The 24,739-nt window shown below is 42.8% G+C and overlaps 1 protein-coding gene across 2 annotated transcripts in view; it reads right to left on the bottom strand.

Annotated features, from left to right (window-relative positions):
- Positions 1-15,134, bottom strand: part of LOC132823852 (protein LSM14 homolog A-like) — a 94,251-nt gene extending 79,117 nt beyond the window's left edge. For both annotated transcript variants that reach the window (XM_060837916.1, XM_060837917.1), the window contains exon 1: positions 14,848-15,134. In XM_060837916.1, coding sequence (XP_060693899.1) covers positions 14,848-14,968 — 121 coding nt within the window. In that variant the 5' untranslated portion in view covers positions 14,969-15,134. The remainder of the gene's footprint in view (positions 1-14,847) is intronic.
- Between the last annotated feature and the right edge of the window lie 9,605 nt (positions 15,135-24,739).

Genomic DNA, 24,739 nt, shown 5'->3' with positions numbered 1-24,739 from the left:
CAATCAAACCATGGTTTTTCATGCTGATCCTCACATCCCACAATGGGGCAGCATGGTGGATCAGTGGTTAGCACTGCTGCCTCACAGTGCCAGGGATATTGGTTCAATTCCTGCTTCGGGCAACTGTCTGGGTGGAGTTTGCACATTCTCCACATGTTAGCGTGGGTTTTCTCTGGGTGCTCCGGTTTCCTCCTACAGTCCAAAAGATGACCAGGTTAGGTGAATTGTCCATAGTGTTAAGTGCATTAGTCAGGGGGGAATGTAGGAAAATTAGTCTGGGTGGCTTACTCTTTGGAGGGTTGGTCAGAGAGTCATAGAGATGTACAGCACAGAATCATAACCATCGGTCCAACTTGTCCATGCCGACCAGATATCCCAACCTAATCTAGTCCCACCTGCCAGCACCCGGCCCACATCCCTCCAATCCCTTCCTATTCATATACCCATCCAAATGCCTCTTAAATGTTGCAATTGTACCAGCCTCCACCACATCCTCTGACAGCTCATTCCATACACGTACCACCCTTTGCGTAAAAGCCTTGCCCCTCTTTTATATCTTTCCCCTCTCACCCAAAACCTATGTCCTCTAGTTCTGGATTCCCCCATCCCAGAGAAAAGATTTTGTCTATTTATCCGATCCATGCCCCTCATGATTTTGTAAACCTCGATAAGGTCACCCCTCAGCCTCCGATGCTCCAGGGAAAACACCCCCAGCCTGTCCAGCCTCTCCCTGTAGCTCAAATCCTCCAACCATGGCAATATCCTTGTAAATCTTTTCTGAACCCTTTCAAGTTTCACAACATCTTTCCGATAGGAAGGAGACCAGAATTGCATGCAATATTCCAACAGTGGCCAAACCAATGTCCTGTACAGCTGCAACATGACCTCCCAACCCCAATACTCAATGCTCTGACCAATAAAGGAAAGCATACCAAATGCCTTCTTCACTATCCTATCTACCTGCGATTCCACTTTCAAGGAGCTATGAACCTACACTCCAAGGTCTCTTTGTTCAGCAACACTCCCTAGGATCTTACCATTAAGTGTATAATTCCTACTAAGATTTGTTGTGGTTCTGTTCGCCGAGCTGGAAGTTTTTGCTGCAAACGTTTCGTTCCCTGGCTAGGGAACATCATCAGTGCTATTGGAGCCTCCTGTGAAGCGCTGCTTTGATGTTTCTTCCGGTATTTATAGTATATATAAATACCGGAAGAAACATCAAAGCAGCGCTTCACAGGAGGCTCCAATAGCACTGATGATGTTCCCTAGCCAGGGAACGAAACGTTTGCAGCAAAAACTTCCAGCTCGGCGAACAGAACCACAACAGACACCCGAGCTACAAATCTTCAACCAGACTTTAAACTACTAAGATTTGCTTTCCCAAAATGCAGCACCTCGCATTTGTCTGAATTAAACTCTATCTGCCACTTCTCAGCCCATTGGCCCATCTGGTCAAGATCCTGTTGTAATCTGAGGTAACCCTCTTCGCTGTCCACTGCACCTCCAATTTTGGTGTCATCCGCAAACTTACTAATTGTACCTCTTATGCTCGCATCCAAATCATTTATGTAAATGACAAAAAATAGAGGACCCAGCACTGATCCTTGTGGCACTCCACTGGTCACAGGCCTCCAAATCTGAAAAACAACCCTCCTCTATCACCCTCTGTTTTCTACCTTTGAGCCAGTTATGTAACCAAATGGCTAGTTCTCCAGTATTCCATGATATCTAACCTTGCTAATCAGTCTCCCATGGGGAACCTTGTCGAATGCCTTACTGAAGTCCATACAGGTCATATCTACTGCTCTGCCCTCAATCCTCTGTTACATCCTCAAAAACCTCAATCAAGTTTGTGAGACATGATTTCCCACGCACAAAGCCATGTTGACTGCCCCAATCAGTCCTTGCCTTTCCAATACATGTACATCCTGTCCCTCAGGATTCCCTCCAACTTGCCCAACACCGAGGTCAGGCTCACTGGTCTATAGTTCCCTGGCTTGTCTTTACCGCCTTTCTTAAACAGTGAGACCACGTTTGCCAACCTCCAGACTTCTAGCACCTCACCTGTGACTATCGATGATACATATATCTCAGCAAGAGGCCCAGCAAACACTTCTCTAGCTTCCCACAGAGTGTTCGGGTACACCTGATCAGGTCCTGGGGATTTATCCACCTTTAACCGTTTCAAGACATCCAGCACTTCCTCCTCTGTAATATGGACATTTTGCAAGATGTCACCATCTATTTCCCTACAGTCTATATCTTCCATATTCTATCATCTGGTGACTGGGGCCTGCAAAATATTACCAGGGCCCTCCAGTCTCTTCCCTTGCTCTGCAGAGCAGCCTGTAATACATCTCATTAGGCCCTGGGGATTTATGCATCTGTACACCTGCGAAAACATCTAACACCTACTCACCAACCTTAAGGTGTTCTCGAATCTTACCACCCCAACTACAATATTTCTCCTCTGTGAATACATGAAAAACATTCATTTAAAACCTCCACTGGCTCCATGCGCAGTTTGCCCCTTTGGTTTCTAATAATGATGAGGGTGGGAGTCTATTAAAATTGAGAATTCGTAGCCAATACATCCTTGTGAGCAAGAAGGGCAAAGGCAGTAAGTCCAAGCAACCCTGGATGTCAAGGGATATTGGGAGCCCAATAACGAAGAAAAACCATGTGCCACGTACAGCACTGTAAAAACAGGACAGACCCTTCAGAAGTAGAGAATGTTGGCAGTTCCACGGTCATTCTAAAAGATGAGCAACTTAACAAACAATCCAGGTTTTTTTTCAATATATAATTTCAGTTGCATTACACTAAACTTTTGCTATAAATTCTGTGTCTTATGATCTAATGTTCCATAACCACCTGATGGAGCAGCTCTCCAAAAGCTCGTGCTTCCAAATAAACCTGTTGGATTATAACCTGGTATTCTGTGAACTTTAACTTTGGTTTCTAATAGGTCTCACTCTTTGCTTGCTAACTCTGTTACTCTCAATATATTAATAAATACGTCGTGGTTTTTCTTAAACCCAACTGCCAAAGATATACTGTAGCCTGTTCTTGTCCTAATTTCCTTTTTAAATAACCACTTGCATTCTCTATACTTTTGAAAGTCCTCTCCTATTATTACTGTGCTCTATGTGGCATATCGTTCTTCTTTATCAAACTCTGAATATCCCTTGATATCCAGGGTTGCCTGGACTTGCTGCCTTTGTCCTTCATGCTCACAGGAGCACCCTTGCTATGAATTCTCAATTTTAATAGACACCCACTTTCCTAATGTAGACTCACCTGCGAGTAGCTGCTCCCAGTCTATTTTTACTGGATCCTGTCTAATGATTGTCTAAATTGTGGGAAGGACAATTTCACTTTTAACTTCTACACTATCCTTATTCCTTTGCATAATTCTCCAGGATTAGGCCGAGCACTAGCCCATCTCTAGTCAGATTACCTAAATACTGACAGCAAAAGCTCTTTTGGACACACTTGAAAAATTTCACCCCATCTAATCTTTTCAGATTGAGGCAGTCTCAGTTAATATCAGCAAACTTAAGTCCCCTACAACATTTGGAGTATTGCATACTGCTCTGGTCACTGCATTATCGGAAGGACGTGGAAACTTTGGAAAGGGTTCAGAGGAGATTTACTAGAATGTTGCCTGGTATGGAAGGAAGATCTTATGAGGAAAAGCTGAGGGGTGATTTAATTGAGACATATTAGATGATCAGTGTTAAACATGGTAGATAGTGAGAGCCTTTTTCCTCGGAGGGTGAAAGCTAATACAAGGGAACATAGTTTTAAATTGAGGGGTGACAGATATAGGACAGATGTCAGGAAGGTAGTTTCTTTACTCAGAGTAGTAGGGGCGTGGAACGCACGGCCTGCAACAGTAGTAGACTCACCGGCTTCAAGAGAATTTAAGTGGTCACTGGATCGGCATATGGACGAGAATGGAATAGTGTTGGTAACTTGGGCTTCGGATTGGTTCCGCAACATTGAGGGCCGAAAGTCCTGTACTGCGTTGTAATATTCTAACTATAACCTCGTTTCTCTTACTTTTTCTGTGATTGCGTATATCTGCCTATTTCGCACTACAGTTGGGAGGCCTGTCGAATAATACCAGAAAGGCAATTGCCCCTTTTTTATTTCTAAGGTCTACCCAAAAGACCTCATTTTGAAGACCTTTCTCAGATATCCACCCTCATTACTGCAGTGATGGTTTCCTTCATCAATTATACAATGCCCACTCCACTCTTCCCTGCCCCCAATGAAACTTATAAATCCTGGCATGTTGAGCTACCAGTCTTGTCCTTTATCCATGCCGAGTCCAGTTGAGTTTCTGGTTCATGCTAATCCCAGGATTTTGATCATGAGGGATTCAGCGTTGGGTGACACCACTGAACCACAGTGACTAGATTGTCTGGCATTTGTGTAACGCAAATGTTACTTGTCACTTTCAGTCTGGATATTGTCCAGATGTTACAAAAACAAAATGCTGGAGAAACTCAACAAGTCTGGCAGCAGCTTTGGACACAAAGCAGAGTTAAGATTTCAGCTCCAGTGACTCTTCATCAAGATAGTGACATTGTAGCATAATTTCTGGACTTCGTTTGAAAAGTTTATTACACTGAGGATGGAACAATTCAGATGCAGAATGAAAACTAGTGGATGCATTCAATTTTGGTCACCCTTCTATAGGAAGGCCGTTGTGAAACTTGAAAGGGTGAAGAAAAGATTTACAAGAACGTTGCCAGGGTTGGAGGATTTGAGCTACAGGGACAGGCTGAATAGGCTGGGTTTATTTTCCCTGGAGCATCTGAGCCTGAGGTCAGAACCTTACAGAGGTTCATAAAACCATGAGAGGCACGGATAAGGTTAATAGCCAAGTTCTTTTCCCGCAGGGAGGGGTTCAAAGCTAGAGAGCATAGATTTCAAGTGAGGGTGGAAAGATTTAGGACGGACCCGAGGGTTAACTTTGTCACAGAGGGTGGTGCACGTATGAGTTGAGCTGCCAGAAGAAGTGGTGGAGGCTGGTACAATTACAACATTTAAAAGGCAACTGGATGGATATATGAATAGAAAAGGTTTTCAGAGGGATAAGAGCCAAATTAGATTAGATTACTTACAGTGTGGAAACAGGCCCTTCAGCCCAACAAGTCCACACCGACCCGAAGCAAAACTCACCCATACCCCTACATTTACCCCTTACCTAACGTACGGGCAATTTAGCATGGCCAATTCACCTGACCCGCACATCTTTGGACTGTGGGAGGAAACCGGAGCACCTGGAGGAAACCCACGCAGACACGGGGAGAACGTGCAAACTCCACACAGTCAGTTGCCTGAGTCGGGAACTGAACCCGGGTCTCAGGCGCTGTGAGGCAGCAGTGCTAACCATTGTGCCACCGTGCCGCCCAAATGCTGGCAAATGGAACTAGGTCAGATTGGGATATCTAAATGGCATGGATGAATTGGATCAACGGGGCTGTTTCTGTTCTGTATGACAATATTTTACAACAATTTGGAAAACAGTGCTGATAATCAAGCCCCACTATTCCACAAGGTGTAACTAAACTCAACAGTGACCAATTTGCCTGACTGACTGCTGCTCAGAGCAAAACACATTCATACTAGGCTTTGTCATTAACTATAAAAACAAATGTTTGTTGTAAACAAACTTCAACAACTAGCCAAACCAAAATGGAGTTACTAATTTACTCTGCAGCTTGAACTATACCTCACTCAAATCCCATTACTTGTACACTAATTCTCAACTAAGACGAAAGATAGATGGTTCGGCACAAATATCTTGGGTGGGGAAATAGAGAAGGGCAAATAGTTCCATGGATCAAAAGTCCAAGACCACAAGATGAAGTTCAGTTTTTCCTTTTAGCAATGATGAAATGATGCTGTCTGCAGAGTATTAGTCACTCTTCAATACAATAAGTGATATGTAGACCTCAGTCTTTTCTTACATTAGAATTCTTTAAGTCAAGTCTCCAGTTGTTTCTTTTTTAATCATGAGAAATGGGAAGAAGAATAAGCCATTTGGCCCCTCAAGCCTGCCCCATCATTGATGTAGATCAGCCATGATCATTCTCAAAGTGTTCTGAAGACACAACTCTCAGAAGAAATTCCTCATCTCACAGTCTTGGAAGTGGCACCTCTTCATTCTGAGACTGTCCTCTGGGCCCAGTCTCTCCAATGGAGGGGAAAACATTCTCTCAGCATTAATACTGTCAAGTCCCTCTCTGTTGCTGGCTGTTGCGCGCTCACAGGTGTCTAGCCAACTGCAACTGGACCAATCCAAGGGCTAACTCAAAGACTCATGATATACCGAAGGATGGTCATGTCAGAAAGGGAGTGAGAAGGGGGATTAAAATGGGCAGTTGCTGGGAGGTCCAATCGGCCTATGGGGGCCCAGCAGAGATGCTTGGCGAACCGTCCCCTAAATTTATGTTTAGTCTCCCCAATGTAGAGAAGACTACACTGGGAGCACCTGATGCATACCACAGGGGCTGACCAGACCCTCCAGTCACCATCCATTTGAATTCCCCTTCCCATTCTCTTTCCAACGTGACCATCGTTGGCCTCCTCCATTGCCGCAATGAACCCAACTGCAAGTTGGAGGAACAACACCTCACTGTCCACCTCCAGGCCGGAGGACTCAACATTGAGTTCTCAGATTTTAAATAACCTCTCTTCCCAGCTCCTCCCCCTCCCTGCCACCAACCAGATTTAATTTTCCCATTGACTAACCTCTACCTGTCATCACCTTTCCCCACTTGACCACCCTGCCCCCACCATCTGCTTTATCTGCAGCTCCCCTTACACCCAACCCCAGACCTGAAGAAGAGTTGCACCCTAAACATGGACTTCTCAACCTCCTCATGCTGCCTGGCTTGCTGTGTTCTCCTACCTGTGTACTTTGTCCAGAAACAAAAAAACTACAGATGCTGGAATCCAATCACTTTGGCAGGTGGAGTATAATGTGGGAAAGTGAGGTTGGAGGGAAGAAAATAGATTATTTAAATGGAGAGAGACTTCATAACACTGTAATACTGCTATCAGGATCCTCATACAGAAATAATGAATGGGCAAGTACAGCAAGTGAAACTAGTGAAGTAAATGCAATGTTGGCCTTTATTGCAAAGATGAGGGGAGTATAAAAGCAAGGATTTCTTGTTATAACTATAATCAGCAATGGTGAGAGGATAGCTGGAACACTGAACAGTTTACATCACCTTTAAAGTGCATTGGGGTCACATCTGTGAAGGCTCACTTGATTGATTGATTCCTGGGATAAAAGGGCTGTCTTATGAAGAAAGGCTGAGCGGGTTGGGCCTATATTCATCTGGAGTTTCGACGAGTATGAGATGATCTTATTCATACACAGTAGGGACAGAATAGGTCCCTTAAAAATAAGTTTGGCAATCTGTGTGGAGCCACAGGAGATGGGGGAGTTTTAAATGAATATTTCTCCTTAGTGTTTACTGAGCAGAGAATCATGGATGCTAAGGAACTACGGGAATCAAGTGTGCACGTTTTGGATCACATACATATTACCAAAGAGGCGTTTGCAGCCTTAAAGCACATTAATGTGGATAAATCCCCTAAGCCTGATCAAGTTCATCTTTGGACATTGTAGGAATTTAGGGAAGAACTTGCAGAGATTTCTGCCTCATTTCTAGCCACTGGTGAAGTTTCAGGAAGACTGGGGGTTGGCTAATGATGCCCCATTGTTTAAGAAAGGTAGCAAAGAGCCTTAAATCAGTGGTAGTCAAGTTGTTGGAGAGGACACTGAGGGACAGGATCAACCAACATTTGGATCGTCAAGGTTTGATTAGGGATAGTCAGCATGGATTTGTGCACGGGAAGTCATGTCTGACAATTTTTTTCGAATCTTTCAAAGAGGTAATCAAGTGGATAGATAAGGGTAGTGTCGTGGATGTTGTCTGTATGGACTTTAATAAGGCATTTGACAAGGTACTGCATGGTAGGCTAGCCATGAAGGTTAGTTCACATGGGATTCAGGGAAAGCTAGCAAACTGGATTGAAAATTGGTTTGATTGTAGGAAGCAGAGGGTGATGGTTTATAGTTGCTTCTCAGACTGGAGGCTTGTGACTACTGGTGTGCCAAAGGGTTGGTGCTGGTACCTTTGTTATTTGCTATTTACATAAATGATCTGGATGCGAATGTTCATGGCACGATTATTAAGTTTGTGGACAATACAAAATGAAGAGGTGTCATTGGTAGTGAGGAAGGTTAACAAAATTTGCAAAGGGATCTTAGTCAGATGGGGAAAATGGGCTGAGGATTGGCAAATGTAATGCAAAGCAGCTAAGTGTGAGGTGCTGCACTTCAGAAAGTCAAATCAAAGTAGGACTTACACAGTAAATGGTAAGGTCCTGAGGAGTGTTGTGGAACAGAGGGATCTAGGAGAACAAGTACATAATTTTTTGAAAGTGGTGTGACAGGTTGACAGGGTGGTGAAGAAGGCATTTAACATGCTGGCCTTCATCAGTCGAGGCACTGAATATAGCAGTTGGAATGTTATGTTGTATGTGTCTAAGTCATTGGTGATGCTGCACTTGGAGTGTTGTGTACAGTTCAGGTCACCCTGTTATAGGAAAGACATAGTTAAACAGGAAAGAGTGCAAAGAAAATTTATGAGGAGGTTGCCAGAACTAGTTGGCCCGAGTTAAAGGGAAACGTTGGGCAGGATTGGACTCTGCTCCTTGGAACAAAGAATATGAAAGGTGACCTTATTGAGACGTATAAAATCGTCAGGGGTATAGATAGGATGAATGCACATAGTCTTTTTTTCCCCAAGGACAGGGAATTGAAAACTAGATGGCACAGTTTTAAGGTGAGAAGGTAAAGATTTAAGAAGGGCCTGAGGGGCAACTTCTTCACGCAGAGTGGTGCATATATGGAATGGACTGCACAAGAAAGTGATTGAGGCAGGTACAGTAGCAACTTATAAAAGCCATTCGGATAGGTACATGGATGGGAAGGGTTTAGAGGGACCAAAATGAGGGCAATTGGAACTAGCTGCATAAGCACCTGGTTAGCATGGACTAGTTTGGGCTGAAGGGCCTGTTTCTGCTTTGTATTGTACTAATGACTCTATCCTGAGAGAGGTTGGGGTATTACAGGGCAGATGCCAAAAGGATGCTCCGCTTCACGGGGAAATCTGAAGATCGGATGACAGTTTCAAATGGAAGAGTAAAGAGAGATAAAGAGGAATTTCTAAGGGTTACGCATCTTCGGAATTCACCACCATTGACAGGAGTGGAAGGTGGATTAGGCACAAATATGAAATTATACCCAATCAGATCAGCCATTATTTTGTTGAATATGAAGCAGGTTCAAAGGGCCAAGTGGCCTACTTCTATTTCTTGTTTTCTACATTTCTATCAGAATATAATACATGATCAGGAGTAGGCCATTTAAAACTGCTCTGCCATTCAATATGATTATGGCTGATAATCTAACTCAGTACCCTGTTCCTATTTTCTCCCCATTCATTTGGTCCCTTCAGCCCCAAAAGCAATATCACGTTTTCGCCTCAACAGTATTCTGCGGTCGAGAATTTCACAAGGTCACCACTTTCTGGGTGAAGACATCTCTCACTTCAGTCTTAAATGGCCTATCCTGTATCTTGAGACTTTGACCCAGGTTCTGGGCTCAGTCATGCGGAACATCCTTCCTGCATTTACCATGTAGTCCTGATGGAATCTCAGAGAAACCTATGAAATTATTCCACATTTTCTAAACTCTGAGGAATTAGTCCTAACAAATTCATTCTCTCATCATGTGTCAGTCCTGCATTCCCAGGAATCAGTTTGCTAACATCTGGTACACTCCCTCCATAGCCAGAACATCCTTCCTTACTTAGATCATGAGACCAAACTTGCACACAATACTCCAAGTATGGTCTTACCAAGGCCTTGCACAACTGCAGCACAATATCTTTGCTCCTGTACTCAAATCATCTCACTTTATCATTTGCCTTCTTCACCACTCGATGCACCTGCATGCTTACACTCAGTGAGTGGTGTACAGCACCACCTTGGTCTTGTTGCACCTCCCCCTTTTCCAATTTAATTGCCATTCAGATATTCATCTGCATTCCTGCTTTTTGGTACCAAAGTAGGTCAGCTCATATTTATCCACATTACGTGATCTGTTGTGTATCTGCCCATTCAAGTTGTCCAAATCACACTGAAGTATCTCTGCATTTTTCTCAGTTCACCCTCCCATCTAGCTGTCCTAAGCTCCTGTGGTCCAATCGTGACCTTACTCACTGCTTCCACATCTAAGTTAAGGAGCCTAAAATGCTACACAGAACTCCAGATGCTGTGTCCAAGCCCAATGTGATGAAGTGAATGTTAGTGAATGTTAAAGACTGTCATGTCTTTAATACATGATACATCAGAAAAAAAATAGATTTTATCCCTAATCCATCCCACTGTCACCAAGTAAATATTGCTGACCACTGAATTCTCAAAGGCAGTCAGAACAGACATAGATTATCTTTACTTCAATCAAAAAGCTCAGGGCATTCATCAGTTCAGATTTCTCCTTTTGCCTTTCTAATCTCAAAAACAACTGATCAGAAATGATTCTCTCAAACTAATGCTCAAAGGCCAAAGACTGAATGAACTTTACAATAGTGTTAATTAAGTGAACAAACAAAATAGCTTGTCTGACAATTCTTGAAGTAAAAAGTGAAATAACAGAAGTGTTTTTAATCCAATGATTGTGGACAAGTTACCAGGAACCTTTCTAATATCAATGAAAGTTCAGACCTTGTTTACATGTGCTCACATTGCCAGCACAAGGTCAGACTCATCTGATCACTTAAGAATGCATCGTTTCCTTCCTGTGATTCATACAAAATATTGCCCAGTGGCAACAATACTATTTGCTGCTGGGGAAGCTTCGTTGTCTTTCAGGCTTTGGGACAAGGTGCTCCCCAAAGGTGTCACAATATTGGCAAGTTTGGTCAAAAAAATCAGGTGACTACAGGAAACCTTAATTTAACACAGAGCTTGGATTTGATCGGTTAGAGACAAGATGTTCTCACCTTTTAGGTGTTATAAATCTAAGACAGTAATAAATCCACTCGAGGATTCAGGAGAAACTTCTTTTCCCACACTGTAGTGAACATGTGGAACAGGGAGGAAACATGAAACTAGTTTGTTGTGCTCTTATTCACCCTATACAGTTCTGCAAATCTAGTACAATATTTAATATGCTCGAGGCAGAAGATGAGTCACAACTCCACTTTCCTGTTCAATTCCACGTCTCTCAATCACTGTGGCAGCACAGTGGCTCAGTTGTTAGCACTGCAGCCTCACAGCACCAGGGACCTGGGTTTGATTCCCGCCTCAGGTGACTGTGCATGGACATTCTCCCTGTGTCTGCGCGGGTTTCCTCCAGATGCTCTGGTTTCCTCCCACAGTCCAAAGATGTGAAGGTTAGTCAATTGGCCAATGTTCAGAAATATCTAAGTTAGGTGTATTAGTTTGGGATAAATGTAGAGGAATGGATCTGGATGGGTTACTCATCGGAGAGTCGGTGTGGACTTGTTGGGCTAATGGGCCTGTTTCCACACTGTAGAAATTCTACATCTAAATTTCCTGATACAATGAATGTATTTATTATGGAGAGATTTTTAATCATGGAACCTACGCAACTCTCAGACACAGAAGTCCAAAGACTCTCAATCTTAGACTGATCGTTTCTGATTTCAGTTTTCAATGATTGTCTTTGTATTCCTCAGTCCTGCCAGCATTCCAGATTCCTCAGGCAGGGGAGAAAGCCTCAACTGCTAGCTCATTAAACTCCTTGCTAATCTTATATATGTTCAAATCAGAACAACTAATAACACCAGAAAATGTCCTCCATTTGCTCAGTTTCTAATCATTGGACAAATACCTGATGTCACAAATCAAATTCGTCAATCTCTGCCCTTCAATTCCAAGGCAGGTACACGTTTCCTTAATACACATTTATTTGGGCAAGTACAAGGGAGAAAAGAATGTTAATACATGATGTTGGGGCAAGACAATAAAACGGAAGAAAATGGGTGGCACGTTGGCTCAGTGGTTAGCACTGCTGCCTCACAGCGCCAGGGATCTGGGTTTAATTTCATCTTCGGGTGACTGTGTGGAGTTTGCACTTTTTCCCTGGGTGTTTTCTCCAAATGTACCGATGTCCTCCCACAGTCTAAAGACGTGTAGGTTAAGTGGATTGACCATGCTAAATTGTCCACAGTGTCCAGGGATATGTCGGCTGGGTGGATTAGCCATAGGAAATGCTGGGTTACAGGGATACGCTAAGGGGTGGGTCTGGATGGAATGGTCTTCAGAAAGTTGGCGTGGACTTGATGGTCCAAATGACTTGCTTTCACTGTATGATTCTGTACTCTTTTACAGTACTATCCTCAATCTTTCTATCCTCTTTCTAAACCTGCATGACATTTGAATATTAGCCAGCATAGACAATTTCTACACGATAATTCCACGTATTGTCACTGAAAAAGAGTTTTTAAAAAGATGTAGGATTCAAGGCATGATGGCACGTGTGCATTTCGAGACACAGTGGACGTTCTGTTATAACGTCATTTCATCACAGTGCGAATTAGCTCTAACATGATTGACGAATTGTGGATGTTGTTTGGTCAACACAAACTTTCGACTGGTCTTGTACAGCACGATTGTTTCTCGCAGGTTTCTAAGTCTTCTCAGAACTCGCTAAGTTTTCCACAGCGCGAAGTTGAAGAGGAACAACTATTGCATTATAGCAAAATGACCTGCATGCTCAGGGCATATGTCACTATTCCATCATGGTTGAACAGGTCACTTTCCAAGTAGCAGTACCTTCTGCAGCCAGTATGGAAGAGTATTGTCAGCCTTGGGTTCATGGATGACTTTTATTTCCCTGTTTTGGGCAGGTTCTCTTTTCTGCCATATTATCATTTCTTTTGTCTTCTGCCTTTTCCATATTCTGGTCTCCAGACATTTCAGTCAACAGCAAGGATTCTCATGTTATCAATTCAAATCCTGGACAACTTCAGGTCTCACTTTCAGACATCAGTAAATAGAAGCATACAGCGTACAGAAGCAAGGCTGTTTCATTCAACTGATAGTACACAATACACTAGTTGAACGAGATTAATGTTTTCTTTCTGAGTACAGACTTTAGGAAGAATTTGGAATCCATGCAGATAGATCTACAAAGCTTCTCATTCCAGGGACCAGTTACAAATTTAAATTGGTGAAACTGGGGCAGTTCTCCCTTTTTGTGAAGTGATGATCAAGAAGAGATTTGATTGAATTACTCCAAGTCAAAATGCATCTACTCAATGTACAAAGGAATTGTTCTCATGAGCAGAAGGGTTGAAAACTGGAGGGGACAAATTTAAGGAGATTAGCAAAAGACCAACAGTGCTGTGAATTATTTTTGTTGTATTCAGGGTGTAATCTGGAATGCAATACCAGAAAAGATGGAGAAAGCAGATTCCATCATGGCTTTAAAAAGAAAACTAGATGGACAAAATCTGCAGGGCTACAGTGAATGAACAGAAAAATGAAACCTATTAAACTGTTTGAACAAAGAGCTGCCACAGACAGGATCACTCTTTTTATATTCCACAAATTTATGAAAGTGTTCCAGATTAATTCTGTTGTGGTGCTGACTCCAATTATAGATAAATTCCAATTCTTAAAAACGCAACGTTAGATAGTCAAAGTCTTATTAAAGAGCACACGTTTTGACAAAATCATTGTAGGCAAAACAGACAAAAGTCAAAGCTTATGAGATGTTCCAGAATGAAAAGTGTTTTAGATTTTCTAGTCTAATGGAAGCCTGTCACTATTGAACTAACCCCTCTCAACAGAAAGACAGATGCATATTTAATTCAAGTAATCAGACAGATCAATGCCATTTGAAGTGCATTTTTATACTTCTAGCTAAAACACTTCCTCAGAAAATTACCATCTCAAATCAATCCAACATCTTCACAGATTAATTAAAATCTAATTCCTTTTGGTATTTTTTTCAAGAAAAAGGTGGGGGGGGGGATTGATAACACGTTACCTTCTAATAACTAGACAAAAATAAACTCAAAACATGAAATCCTGTATGGTGAAGATTTGCAACTTCAAAATAGCAATTAGGATATCTTGCTTTATTATAACTAGATAAATGCAAGTTACTGCAAGCAACATTTTAAAAGTTTGCGCATTGAATCGTCCGAATTACACTTTGGTTGAAGACTGCAACACAAACATTACAAACACTAAACTGGGGATGAGAGCCACAACAACGGAGGCTCCTTGGGACAATGAACTGCAGAGAACAAGAGCGCATCTGATTTGACGAATACATCGGATTGATTTAGAAGCCATTCATTTTAAAATTGATGAGTTATATAAATAAATATTAAAACGAAATGTTCGTCATTTGTATTTATGGTTAGCAGGTTGTCTTTAAAACCAACGACCACTCACTTTCTTTACCACATCCAATTAGAATATATAGATAAAATTCACATTCCACACCTCCCTCCCCAAGACATTAAGGAAACAGCCAATTTAAAACTCAGGTTGAAATACAATTAAATACACTTGAGGGAACTGAAGCTCTTGTTGACAAATCCCGCCATTTTAGTTTTTTTTACAAAGGATAAACTGCTCGAGATTTAAATTTTTACAAAAATTTCGCGATAAGATGTCGAAATGTGAGGGATTATTATAAACCAGAGTTATTCAGATGAGACGGGGCCGTGTTGCTAGGCCCGGCGCCTCCCGCTCTACGCCATTTACCTTTGGCTAAAGCGACGGTCGAGTTCTCGGTGTCGATGGTGTACAAAATCCCCTCATATCGGATCTCTGCCTTGGAGATCAGGCTGATCTTACTACCGATGTAAGGAGTACCCCCACTCATGATGGTAGTTGTGCAGTGCCCACCACTCTCCGAGCGAGTTGGGGCAGCGGATGAAGGTGGATTGCCTCTGCCGTCCCGCTCCGGCCTTTCCCTTTCTCTCTCCCCCCTGTTCCGTGACGTTCGCTCAGGCAGCAGCCAACATGGCTGCCTTCATATTCCGGTGACCAGACCCTTCCCCCACTCAGCCAGCCTTTCCCTTCTCTCTCTGCACAACACCAGCAGCAGGCTATGCAGAATGAAATCTTAAAAGATATAAAACAAGCATCTCTCTGGGAAACCTGTAACTTCATAACTCAGCAACATTAACTCAAAAACACTGCTCGACAAGTTAACTTTTCCAAATCGTTGAAGAAATCTGGAATAAAAGTTGTGAGGGAAGACTGAATAAAAAGTTAGATGCGATGCTTTTACAATTTACCTGATGAACTGCCCTTTCAAATCAACGATTTAGTTTTATTTCTAGTTGGCATTTTACCAAAAGAAATTTTGATGCCCAAACGTTTAATAAAACTGAAAGTTGTCATTATGAACCATAATATTTGCATTTCTATTGAAATAATAGCCAAATAACAAGTTCTGAATTTACTTAAGGGCTTAAAGACCCTGGAACAACCTTGCGATGATATAGTGGATATGGGCATCATTGAGTATAAACAAAATGTCGATTATGCTACACCATATCTACGAATGCGCACACAAAAAAATGTTAGATTAGGCCTGATCGATTATAACTTAGTCAGAACTAGTTCAATCTTGCTCAAAAAAATGCTCTAGGGATGAATGACCACAATAAAATCAAACTTTATGTTTAAAAGTGAGGAAGTATAATTTGAGGCAAGGATATTCAATTTTAACGAGAAAATATGAAGACATGGGGCAGAGATTGATGGTAGAAGATTGGGAAAATACATTAAAAGACACAGAGTCAGAGAGATGTACAGCACAGAAACAAAGCTGAAAACGTGTTGCTGAAAAATACGCAGCAGATCAGGCAGCATCCAAGAAGCAGGAGAATCGACATTTCGGGCAGAAGGGCTCATGCCCACAATGTCGATTCTCCTGCTCCTTGGATGCTGCCTGATCTGCTGCGTTTTTCCAGCAACACATTTTCAGCTCTGATCTCCAGCATCTGCAGTCCTCACTTTCTCCTAGCACGGAAACAGACCATGGTCCATGCTGACCAGATATCCCAACTCAATCTAGTCCGACCCCTTCCTATTCATTTACACATGCAGATGCCTTTTAAGTGTTGCAAATGTCCTCACCTCCACCACTTCCATAGGCAGCCCATTCCATACATGCACTACCCTCTACGTGAAAAAGTTGCCTTTTAGGTACCTTTTATATCTTTCCTTTCTCACCCTACACCTCTACCCTTGAGTTTTGGACTTCCCCACCCCTGGGAAAAGACCTTGTCAATAACTCTCTCCATAGTAACCTCCATAAGGTCACCCCTCAGCCTCCGATGATTCATGGAAAAAAGCCCTAGCCTATTCAACCTCTCCATATAGCTCAAATCCTCCAACCTTGGCAACATCCTTGTAAATCTTTTCTGAACCCTTTCAAGTTTCACAACATCTTTCCCATAGGAAGGAGACCAGAATTGCAATATTCCAACAGTGGCCTAACCAATGTCCTGTACAGCCGCAACATGACCTCCCAACCCCAATACTTAGTGCTCTGACCAACAAAAGAAAGCTTACCAAACACATTCTTCACTATCCTACCTACCTGCGACTCCACTTTCAAGGAGCTATGAACCTGCAATCCAAGGTCTCTTTGTTCAGCAACACTCCCGAGGACCTTACCATTCAGTGTATAAGTCCTGCTAAGATTTGCTTTCCCAAAATGCAGCACCTCGCATTTGTCTGAATTAAACCCCATCTGCCACTTCTCAGCCTATTGGCCCATCTGGTCAAGATCCTGTTGTAATCTGAAGTAACCCTCTTTGCTGTCCATTACACCTCCAATTTTGGTATCATCTGCAAACTTACTAACTGTACCTCTTATGCTCGTATCCAAATCATTTATGTAAATGACAAAAAATAGAGGACCCAGCACCGATCCTTGTGGCACTCCACTGGTCACAGGCCTCCAGTCTGAAAAACAACCCTCCACCACCACCCTCTGTCTTCTACCTTTGAGCCAGTTCTGTATCCAAATGGCTAGTTCTCCCTGTATTCTGTGAGATCTAACGTTGCTAATCAGTCTCCCATGGGGAACCTTGTCGAATGCCTTACTCAAGTCCATATAGATCACATCTACCACTCTGCCCTCACCAATCCTCTTTGTTACTTTCTCAAAAAACTCAATCAAGTTTGTGAGACATGAATTCCCATGCACAAAGCCATGTTGACTATCCCTAACCAGTCCTTGCCTTTTCAAATACATGTACATCCTGTCCCTCAGGATTCCATCCAACAACTTGCCAATTAACGACATGATTGTCCATAGGCAATGGATAGTATGCCTTGCAGCAATTATACATTCTTTTAACATGTCAAAAATGATCTGTCAACTATGGCTAACAAATGAAGTTCAGAATTGTATAAGATTAAAAGAAAGGGGAATAAATCAGAAGATTGGGAATATTCTTATACTCCACTAAAGAAGGATGAAGAAATTGATAAGGAAAGAACAGAATATGAATGTATTCTAACAAAAGAAAGCCTGTAAAATTTCTATATAAAACGTATATGAAAATGAAATATTTGGCTAAAATGAACACGGGTCCTTACAGACAGTCAGGAGAATTTATCATGGGGAAATAGCGAAATGGCAGAGAAGCTAAAAGACTGCCTTGCATCTGTTTAAACTGAAGAAGATACAAGACATCTCCAAGAGCAAGAGATCCAAATGGCTAGGGAGTATGAGGGTTGGAAATGATTGAACATTAATAAGAAGACTGTAGAGGAGAAATTAATGGAGGTGAAAGCTGATAAACTCCCAGTACTGGAAATAATACATCCCAAAATGTTATATAAGGTGGCCATATAGATAGTCAATGTATTAACCATAAGATCATAAGAAATAGGAATAGGAATAAGCTATTTGGCCCCTTAAGCCTGCCTCGCCATTCAACAGGATCATGGCTGATCTGACACTACTCACATTCACTTTCCTGAATTTCTCCACCACCTTTGGTTTGTTGGCTGATCAATAATCTATTTCTGCTGTAAATAGACACCAGGACTCTGCCCCTCAACTTCTCAGTGGAAAAGAGTTCCAAAAACTCAACAACCCTCAGAGAAGAAATTCTACCTCTTATTAAAGGATTGGACACTCTGCAGGCAGGAAACATGTTTCTGCTGATGGGTGAGTGCCGAACCAGAGGATACAGGTTAAAAATAAGGGGTAGACCATTTAGGACAGAGATGAGGAGAAACTTCTTCACCCAGAGAGTGGTGGCTGTGTGGAATGCTCTGTCCCAGAGGGCAGTGGAGGCCCAGTCTCTGGATTCGTTTAAGAAAGAGTTGGATAGAGCTCTTAAGGATAGTGGAATCAAGGGTTATGGAGATAAGGTAGGAACAGGATACTGATTGAGGTTGATCAGCCATGATCATATTGAATGGAGGTGCAGGCTCGAAGGGCAGAATGGCCTACTCCTGCACCTATTGTCTATTGTCAATCTTAAATTGGCTCAATGGTGAAACTGTGGCTGCTGGTCCGAGACTTTCCTATCAGGGGAAAATTGCTGCGAGTTTTTTGAAGATTTCCAGCTCAGGTTGTGGTTCAGGTTGTAAGTTTGCTCACTGAGCTGGAATATTTGTTCTCAGACATTTTGTCACCATGCTAGGTTACATCATCAGTGAGCCTCCGTTGAAGTGCTGGTATACTGTCTAACTTTCTAGTTATACGCTGGGTCTGTTGTGGTGGGTGATATCACTTCTGGTTGGCAAATGGGGTCCAAATCGATGTGTTTGTTGATAGAGTTTCAGTTTGAATGCCACGCCTCTAGGAATTCCTGTGCCTGTTTTTGTTTAGCCTGTCCCAGGATGGATGTATTGTCCCAGTCAAATTGGTGTCCCTTGTCTGTGTGTAAGGATACTAGTGATAGCTGGTCATGCCTTTTGGTGGCTGGTTGGTGCTCATGTATCCTGAGGGCTAGTTTCCGACCAGTCTGTCTGATGTAATGTTTGTTTCAGTCCTTGCAGAGTCTTTTGTATATGATGTTCGTTCTGCTGATTGTTGGTACAGGGTCCTTTAGATTCATCAAGAGCTGTTTCAGTGTGCTGGTAGGTTTGTGGGCCACCATGATGCCTAGGACTAGTCTGGTCATCATCTCTGAAATGTCTTTAATGTATGGTCATGTAGCTCGAGTCTCTGGGCATGTTGTATCACCTTGTTTAGGACAGGTCTCTGGCACAGAGTCTGTCCTTGTTGCTCAGAAGGGAAGGGCGAAGAGGAGCAGAACATTAGTCATTGAGGACTCTTAGTTAGGGGACAGATAGGAGGTTCTGCGGGTATGAAAGAGACTCACGCTTGGTGTGTTGCCTCCCAGGGTTTGAGATGTCTCTGATCGTGTTTTTGGGATCCTTGAGGGAGAGGGGGAGCAGCCCCAAGTCGTGATCCACATAAGCACCAATGACATAGGTAGGAGAAGAGATGGGGATTTAAAGCAGAAATTCAGGGGTGGAAGCTTAGAGCTAGAACAAACAGTTGTTATCTCTGGTTTGATGATTATGCCATGTGCAAGTCAATTGTGAAATAAGGAGAGAGTGGAGCTGAACAGTTGGCTGCAGGGATGGTGCAGGAGGGAGGGTTTTGGACTCTTGGATAATTGGAGCTTTTTCTGGGCTAGGTAGGACCTCTACAAACAGGATGGTCTTCACCTCAGCAAAACAGGTACCAACATCCTGGGGGAGGAAATTTGTGGATGCTCTTTGGGTGGGTTTAGACTAATTCAGTCAGGGGAATGGGAACCAACACTGTAGTTTGAGTATACGGGAGGATGGGAATACTGAAATCAGAACTAAAATTTCAAGATCACAAGAAGGCACTGGCAGGCAAGAAGTTGGTTTGAAGTGTGTCTACTTCAACACCAGGAGCATCCGAAAAAAGGTGAGTAAACCTGCAGTGTGGGTTGGTACCTGGGATTTCGATGTTGTAGCCATTTCGAGACATGGGTAGAGCAGGGATAGGAATGGCTGTTGCAGGTTCCGGGCTTTAGATGTTTCATTAAGAATAGAGAAAATCGTAAAAGAGGGGGTAGTGTGGCACTGTTAGTCAAGGACAGTATTATGGTTGCAGAAAGAATATTTGAGGACTCCTCTACTGAGATAGTATGGGCTGAGATTAGAAACATGAAAGGAGGTTACCCTTTTAGAAGGTTAGGGGAGCAAAGATGATCCTTAATAGGAGAGTGACAGAGTAGTTATTATGGAGGACTTCAACTTTCCAAATATTGACTGGGAATACTACAGTTCAAGTATGTTAGATGGGTCAGTTCTTGTCCAATATGTGTAGGAGGGTTTTCTGACATAGTATGTCGACAGGCCAACAAAGAGCAAGGCCACATCAGATTTCGTACTGGGTAATGAACTGGCCAGGTGTTAGATTTTGTACTGGGTAATGAACTGGCCAGGTGTTAGATTTGGAAATAGGTGAGCACTTTGGTGATCATGATCATAATTCAGTTATGTTTACTTTATTGACTGAAAGGGATAGGTATATACTGCTGGGCAAGAGTTATAGCTGGGGGAAAGGCAATTACAATGCAATGAGACAAGATTTAGGATGCATAGGATGGGGAAGGAAGCTGCAGGGATTGGGCACAATTGAAATATGGAGCTTATTCAAGGGGGTCCTTAATAAGTACATACTAGTCAGGCAGGGAGGAAGTTGTTGAGCATGGGAGCCGTGGCTTACTAAGGAAGTTGAATCTCTTGTGGAGAGGAAGAAGGAGGCTTATGTTAGGATGAGATGTGAAGGCTCAGTTAGGGCGCATGAGAGTTGCAGGTTAGCCAGGAAAGACCTAAAGAGAGAGCTAAGAAGAGCCAGAAGGGGACATGAGAAGTCATTAGTGGATAGGATCAAGGAAAACCTTAAGGCTTTCTATAGCTATATCAAGAACAAAAGAATGACTACAGTAAGATTGGAGTAAAAAATGAGGTCTGCAGATGCTGGAGATCACAGCTGAAAATGTGTTGCTGGTTAAAGCACAGCAGGTTAGGCAGCATCCAAGGAATAGGAAATTCGACGTTTTGGGCAGAAGCCATTCCTGATGAAGGGCTTATGCCCGAAATGTCGAATTTCCTATTCCTTGGATGCTGCCTAACCTGCTGTGCTTTAACCAGCAACACATTTTCTACAGTAAGATTGGGGCCAATCAAGCATAGTAGTGGCAAGTTGTGCATGCAGTCAGAGGAGATACTGGAAGCACTAAATGGATACTTTTCCTCAGTATTCACACTAGAAAAAGACAATGTTGTCGAGGAGAATACTGAGATACAGGCTACTAGACTAGATGGGATTGAGGTGCATAAGGAGGTGGTGTTAGCACGTCTGGAAAGTGTAACAATAGAGAGGTCCCTGAGCCGGACGGGACTTATCCCAGGATTCTCTGGGAAGCCAGGGAGGAGATTCCAGAGCCTTTGTCTTTGATCTTTATGTCATCATTGTCTACAGGAAGAGTGCCAGAAGACTGGAGCATAGTAAATGTTGTTCCCTTGTTCAAGAAGGGAAGTAGAGATAATTACAGACGAGTGAGCCTTACTTCAGTTATGGGTAAAGTGTTGGAAAACGTTACAAGAAATAAGATTTATAATTATCTGAAAGAAATAAGTTGACTGGGATAATCAACATGGTTTTGTGAAGGGTAGGTTCTGCCTCACAAACCTTACTGAGTTCTTTGAAAAAGTGACCAAATAGGTGGGTGAGGGTAAAGTGGTTGGTGTGGTGTATATGGATTTCAATAAGGCATTTGGTAAGCTTCCCCACGGTAGGCTATTGCACAAAATACAGAGGCATTGACGGTGATTTAGCTGTTTGTCTTCTTTCAGCTAGCCAATTTCTGATCCAGAGGGTGGTGGTTGATGGGAAATATTTATCCTGGAGTTTAGTTACTAGTGGGGTACTGCAAGGATCTGTTTTGGATCCACTGTTGTTTGTCATTTATATAAATGACCTGGAGGAGGACATAGAAGGATGGGATTGTAAATTTGCAGATAACACTAAGGTCGGTAGAGTTGTGGATAGTGATGAAAAGTATTGTAGGTTACAGAGAGACATAGATAAGCTATAGAGCTAGGCCGAGAGATGGCAAAAGGAGTTTAATGCGGAAAAACGTGAAGTGATTCACTTTGGAAGGAGCAACAGAAATGCAGAGTACTGGGCCAATAGTCAGATTCTTGGTAGTGTAGATGAGCAGAGAGATCTCTGTGGCCATGTACACAGATCCCTGAAAGTTGCCACCCAGGTTGATAGGGTTATTAAGAAGGTGTACTGTGTGTTAACTTTTATTGGTAGAGGAATTGAGTTTCGGACCACGAGATCATGCTGCAACTGTACAAAACTCTGCTGCAGCCACATTTAGAGTATTGTGTGCAGTTCTGGTCACCACATTACAGGAATGTTGTGGAAGCTTTGGAAAGGATTCAGAGGAGATTTACTCAGATGTTCCTTGCTATGGAGGGAAGGTCTTACAAGAAAAGGCTAAGGGACTTGAGGCTGTTTTTGTTCGAGAGAAGGAGGCTGAGAGACTACTGAATTGAGACATATCAGATAATCAGAGTTGAATAGGTTGGACAGTGAGAGCCTTTTTCCTCGGATGGCAATGGCTAGCACGAGGGGTCATAGCTTTAAATTGAGGGGTGATAGATATAGAGTCAAGATTAGAGTGGTGCTGGAAAAGCACAGCAGGTCAGGCTGCATCTGAGAAGCAGAAAAATTGACGTTTTGGCCCTTCATCAGGCCTGAAATGTCGATTTTCCTGCTGCTCAGATGCTGCCTGACCTGCTGTCCTTTTCCAGCAACACTAATCTTGACTCTCATCTCCAGCACCTGCAGTAGTTACATTCGCTTGGATGATAGATATAGGTCAGATGTCAAAGGTAGTTTCTTTACTCAGAGAGTAGGAGGGGAGTGGAACGCACTGCCTGCAACAGGAGTAAACTCACCGGCTTTAATGGCATTTAAATGGTCATTGGATTCGCAAACGGACGAGAATGGAATAGTGTCGGTTAGATTGGTTCCACGATGGATGCATCATAGAGAGCCAAAGGGCCTGTACTGCATTGTAATATCTATGTTTGGCTTTGTTGTGTAAGAATCGATGGACTGTGCGTATCAGGTACCCGTTGTTCCTGAATACATTGTATAGGTATGTTTCTTCTGCTGCTCATAGCTCCTGGGGGCTGCAATGTGATGTGGCTCATTTAAATAATGTCCTGATGCAGCTCCGTTTGTGGGTGTTGGGATGATTGCTCCTGTAGTTAAGTATCTGGTCAGTATGTGTCACTTTGCTGTAGACGCTGGTATGCAGCTCTCTATTGGGTTTTCATTCTGTGACATCTAGGAAGGGGAGTATATTGTTGTTCTCTTCCTCTTCGGCGAACTTCATACCAGTAAGGACGTTGTTTGTGTGTGTTTCTTCTAATTTTTCTGTTTCACGATGACAAAGGTGTCATCCACAGAGCTGATCCAAAGATTGGACCGGATCGTGGGGAGGGCTGCTTATTCCATCTTCTGCATGACTTCTTCTGCCCAGAATCCTGATATTGATGATCACATGGGTGTCCCACTGATGTGTTTGTAGCTCTTGTCGTTAAAGGTGAAGTGAGTTGTGAGACACAGGTATATTAGTTTTAGGATTCTGTCCTTTCTGATTGAGTTGGTGCTGTCTGAAGTTTGTGTCCTTGGTTTGTTTAGTAGTGCAGCTAGGGTATCTTTGGCCAAGGTGATGTTTATTGATATGAATAGGGCCATCACACTGAAGGAAACCATGACCTCATTGTCCTCTACCTTGGTGTCTTTGATGATGCCAAGAGTCTTCTATGAGGTATTTCAGTTTGCGAGTGAGGTTTCAGAAGATTTGAGATTCTGGATGTTAGTTTGCTCGCTGAACTGGAAGGTTCATTTTCAGATGTTTCGTCACCATACTACGTAACTTCATCAGTGAGACTCTGGTGAAGTACTGGTGTTAATGATCCACCTTCTATTTATGTGTTTAAGTTTTCTTGGGTTGGCGATGTCTTCTCCTGTAGTGATGTCATTTCCTGTTCTTTTTCTCAGGGGGTGGTAGATGGGGTCTAACTCGTGTTTGATGATAGAGTTCTGTTTGGAATGCCATGCTTCTCGGAATTCTTGTGCGTGTCTCTGTTTGGCTTGTCCTAGGATGGATGGGATGTCCCAGACAAAGTGGTGTCCTTCCTCATCTGTATGGAAGGATACCAGTGAGAATGGGTCATGTCTTTTTGTGCTAATTGATGTTCACGTATCCTGGTGGCTAGTTTTCTGTCTGTTTTCCAATGTAGTGTTTGTTACAGTTCTTGCATGGTATTTTGTGAATGACATTTTGCTTGTTGTCTGTACAGGGTCTTTCAAGTTCATTAGCTGCTGTTTTAGTGTGGTGGTGGGTTTGTGGACTACCATGATGCCAAGGGGTCTGAGTAGTCGGGCAGTAATCTCCGAGATGTCTTTGATGTCAGGGTGAGTGGCTAGGGTTTTTGGACTTTTTTTGTCTGCTTGTTTGTGTTTGTTGCTGAGAAATCGGTGGACTGTGTTCATTGGGTACCCGTTCTTTTTGAGTACGCTGTACAGGTGATTTTCCCC

The sequence above is a fragment of the Hemiscyllium ocellatum genome, chromosome 17, assembly GCF_020745735.1.
Source record: "Hemiscyllium ocellatum isolate sHemOce1 chromosome 17, sHemOce1.pat.X.cur, whole genome shotgun sequence".
Lineage (NCBI taxonomy): Eukaryota > Metazoa > Chordata > Chondrichthyes > Orectolobiformes > Hemiscylliidae > Hemiscyllium > Hemiscyllium ocellatum.
Note: the sequence above shows the minus strand (reverse complement) of the source record. Positions and strands in the feature narration are given on the sequence as shown.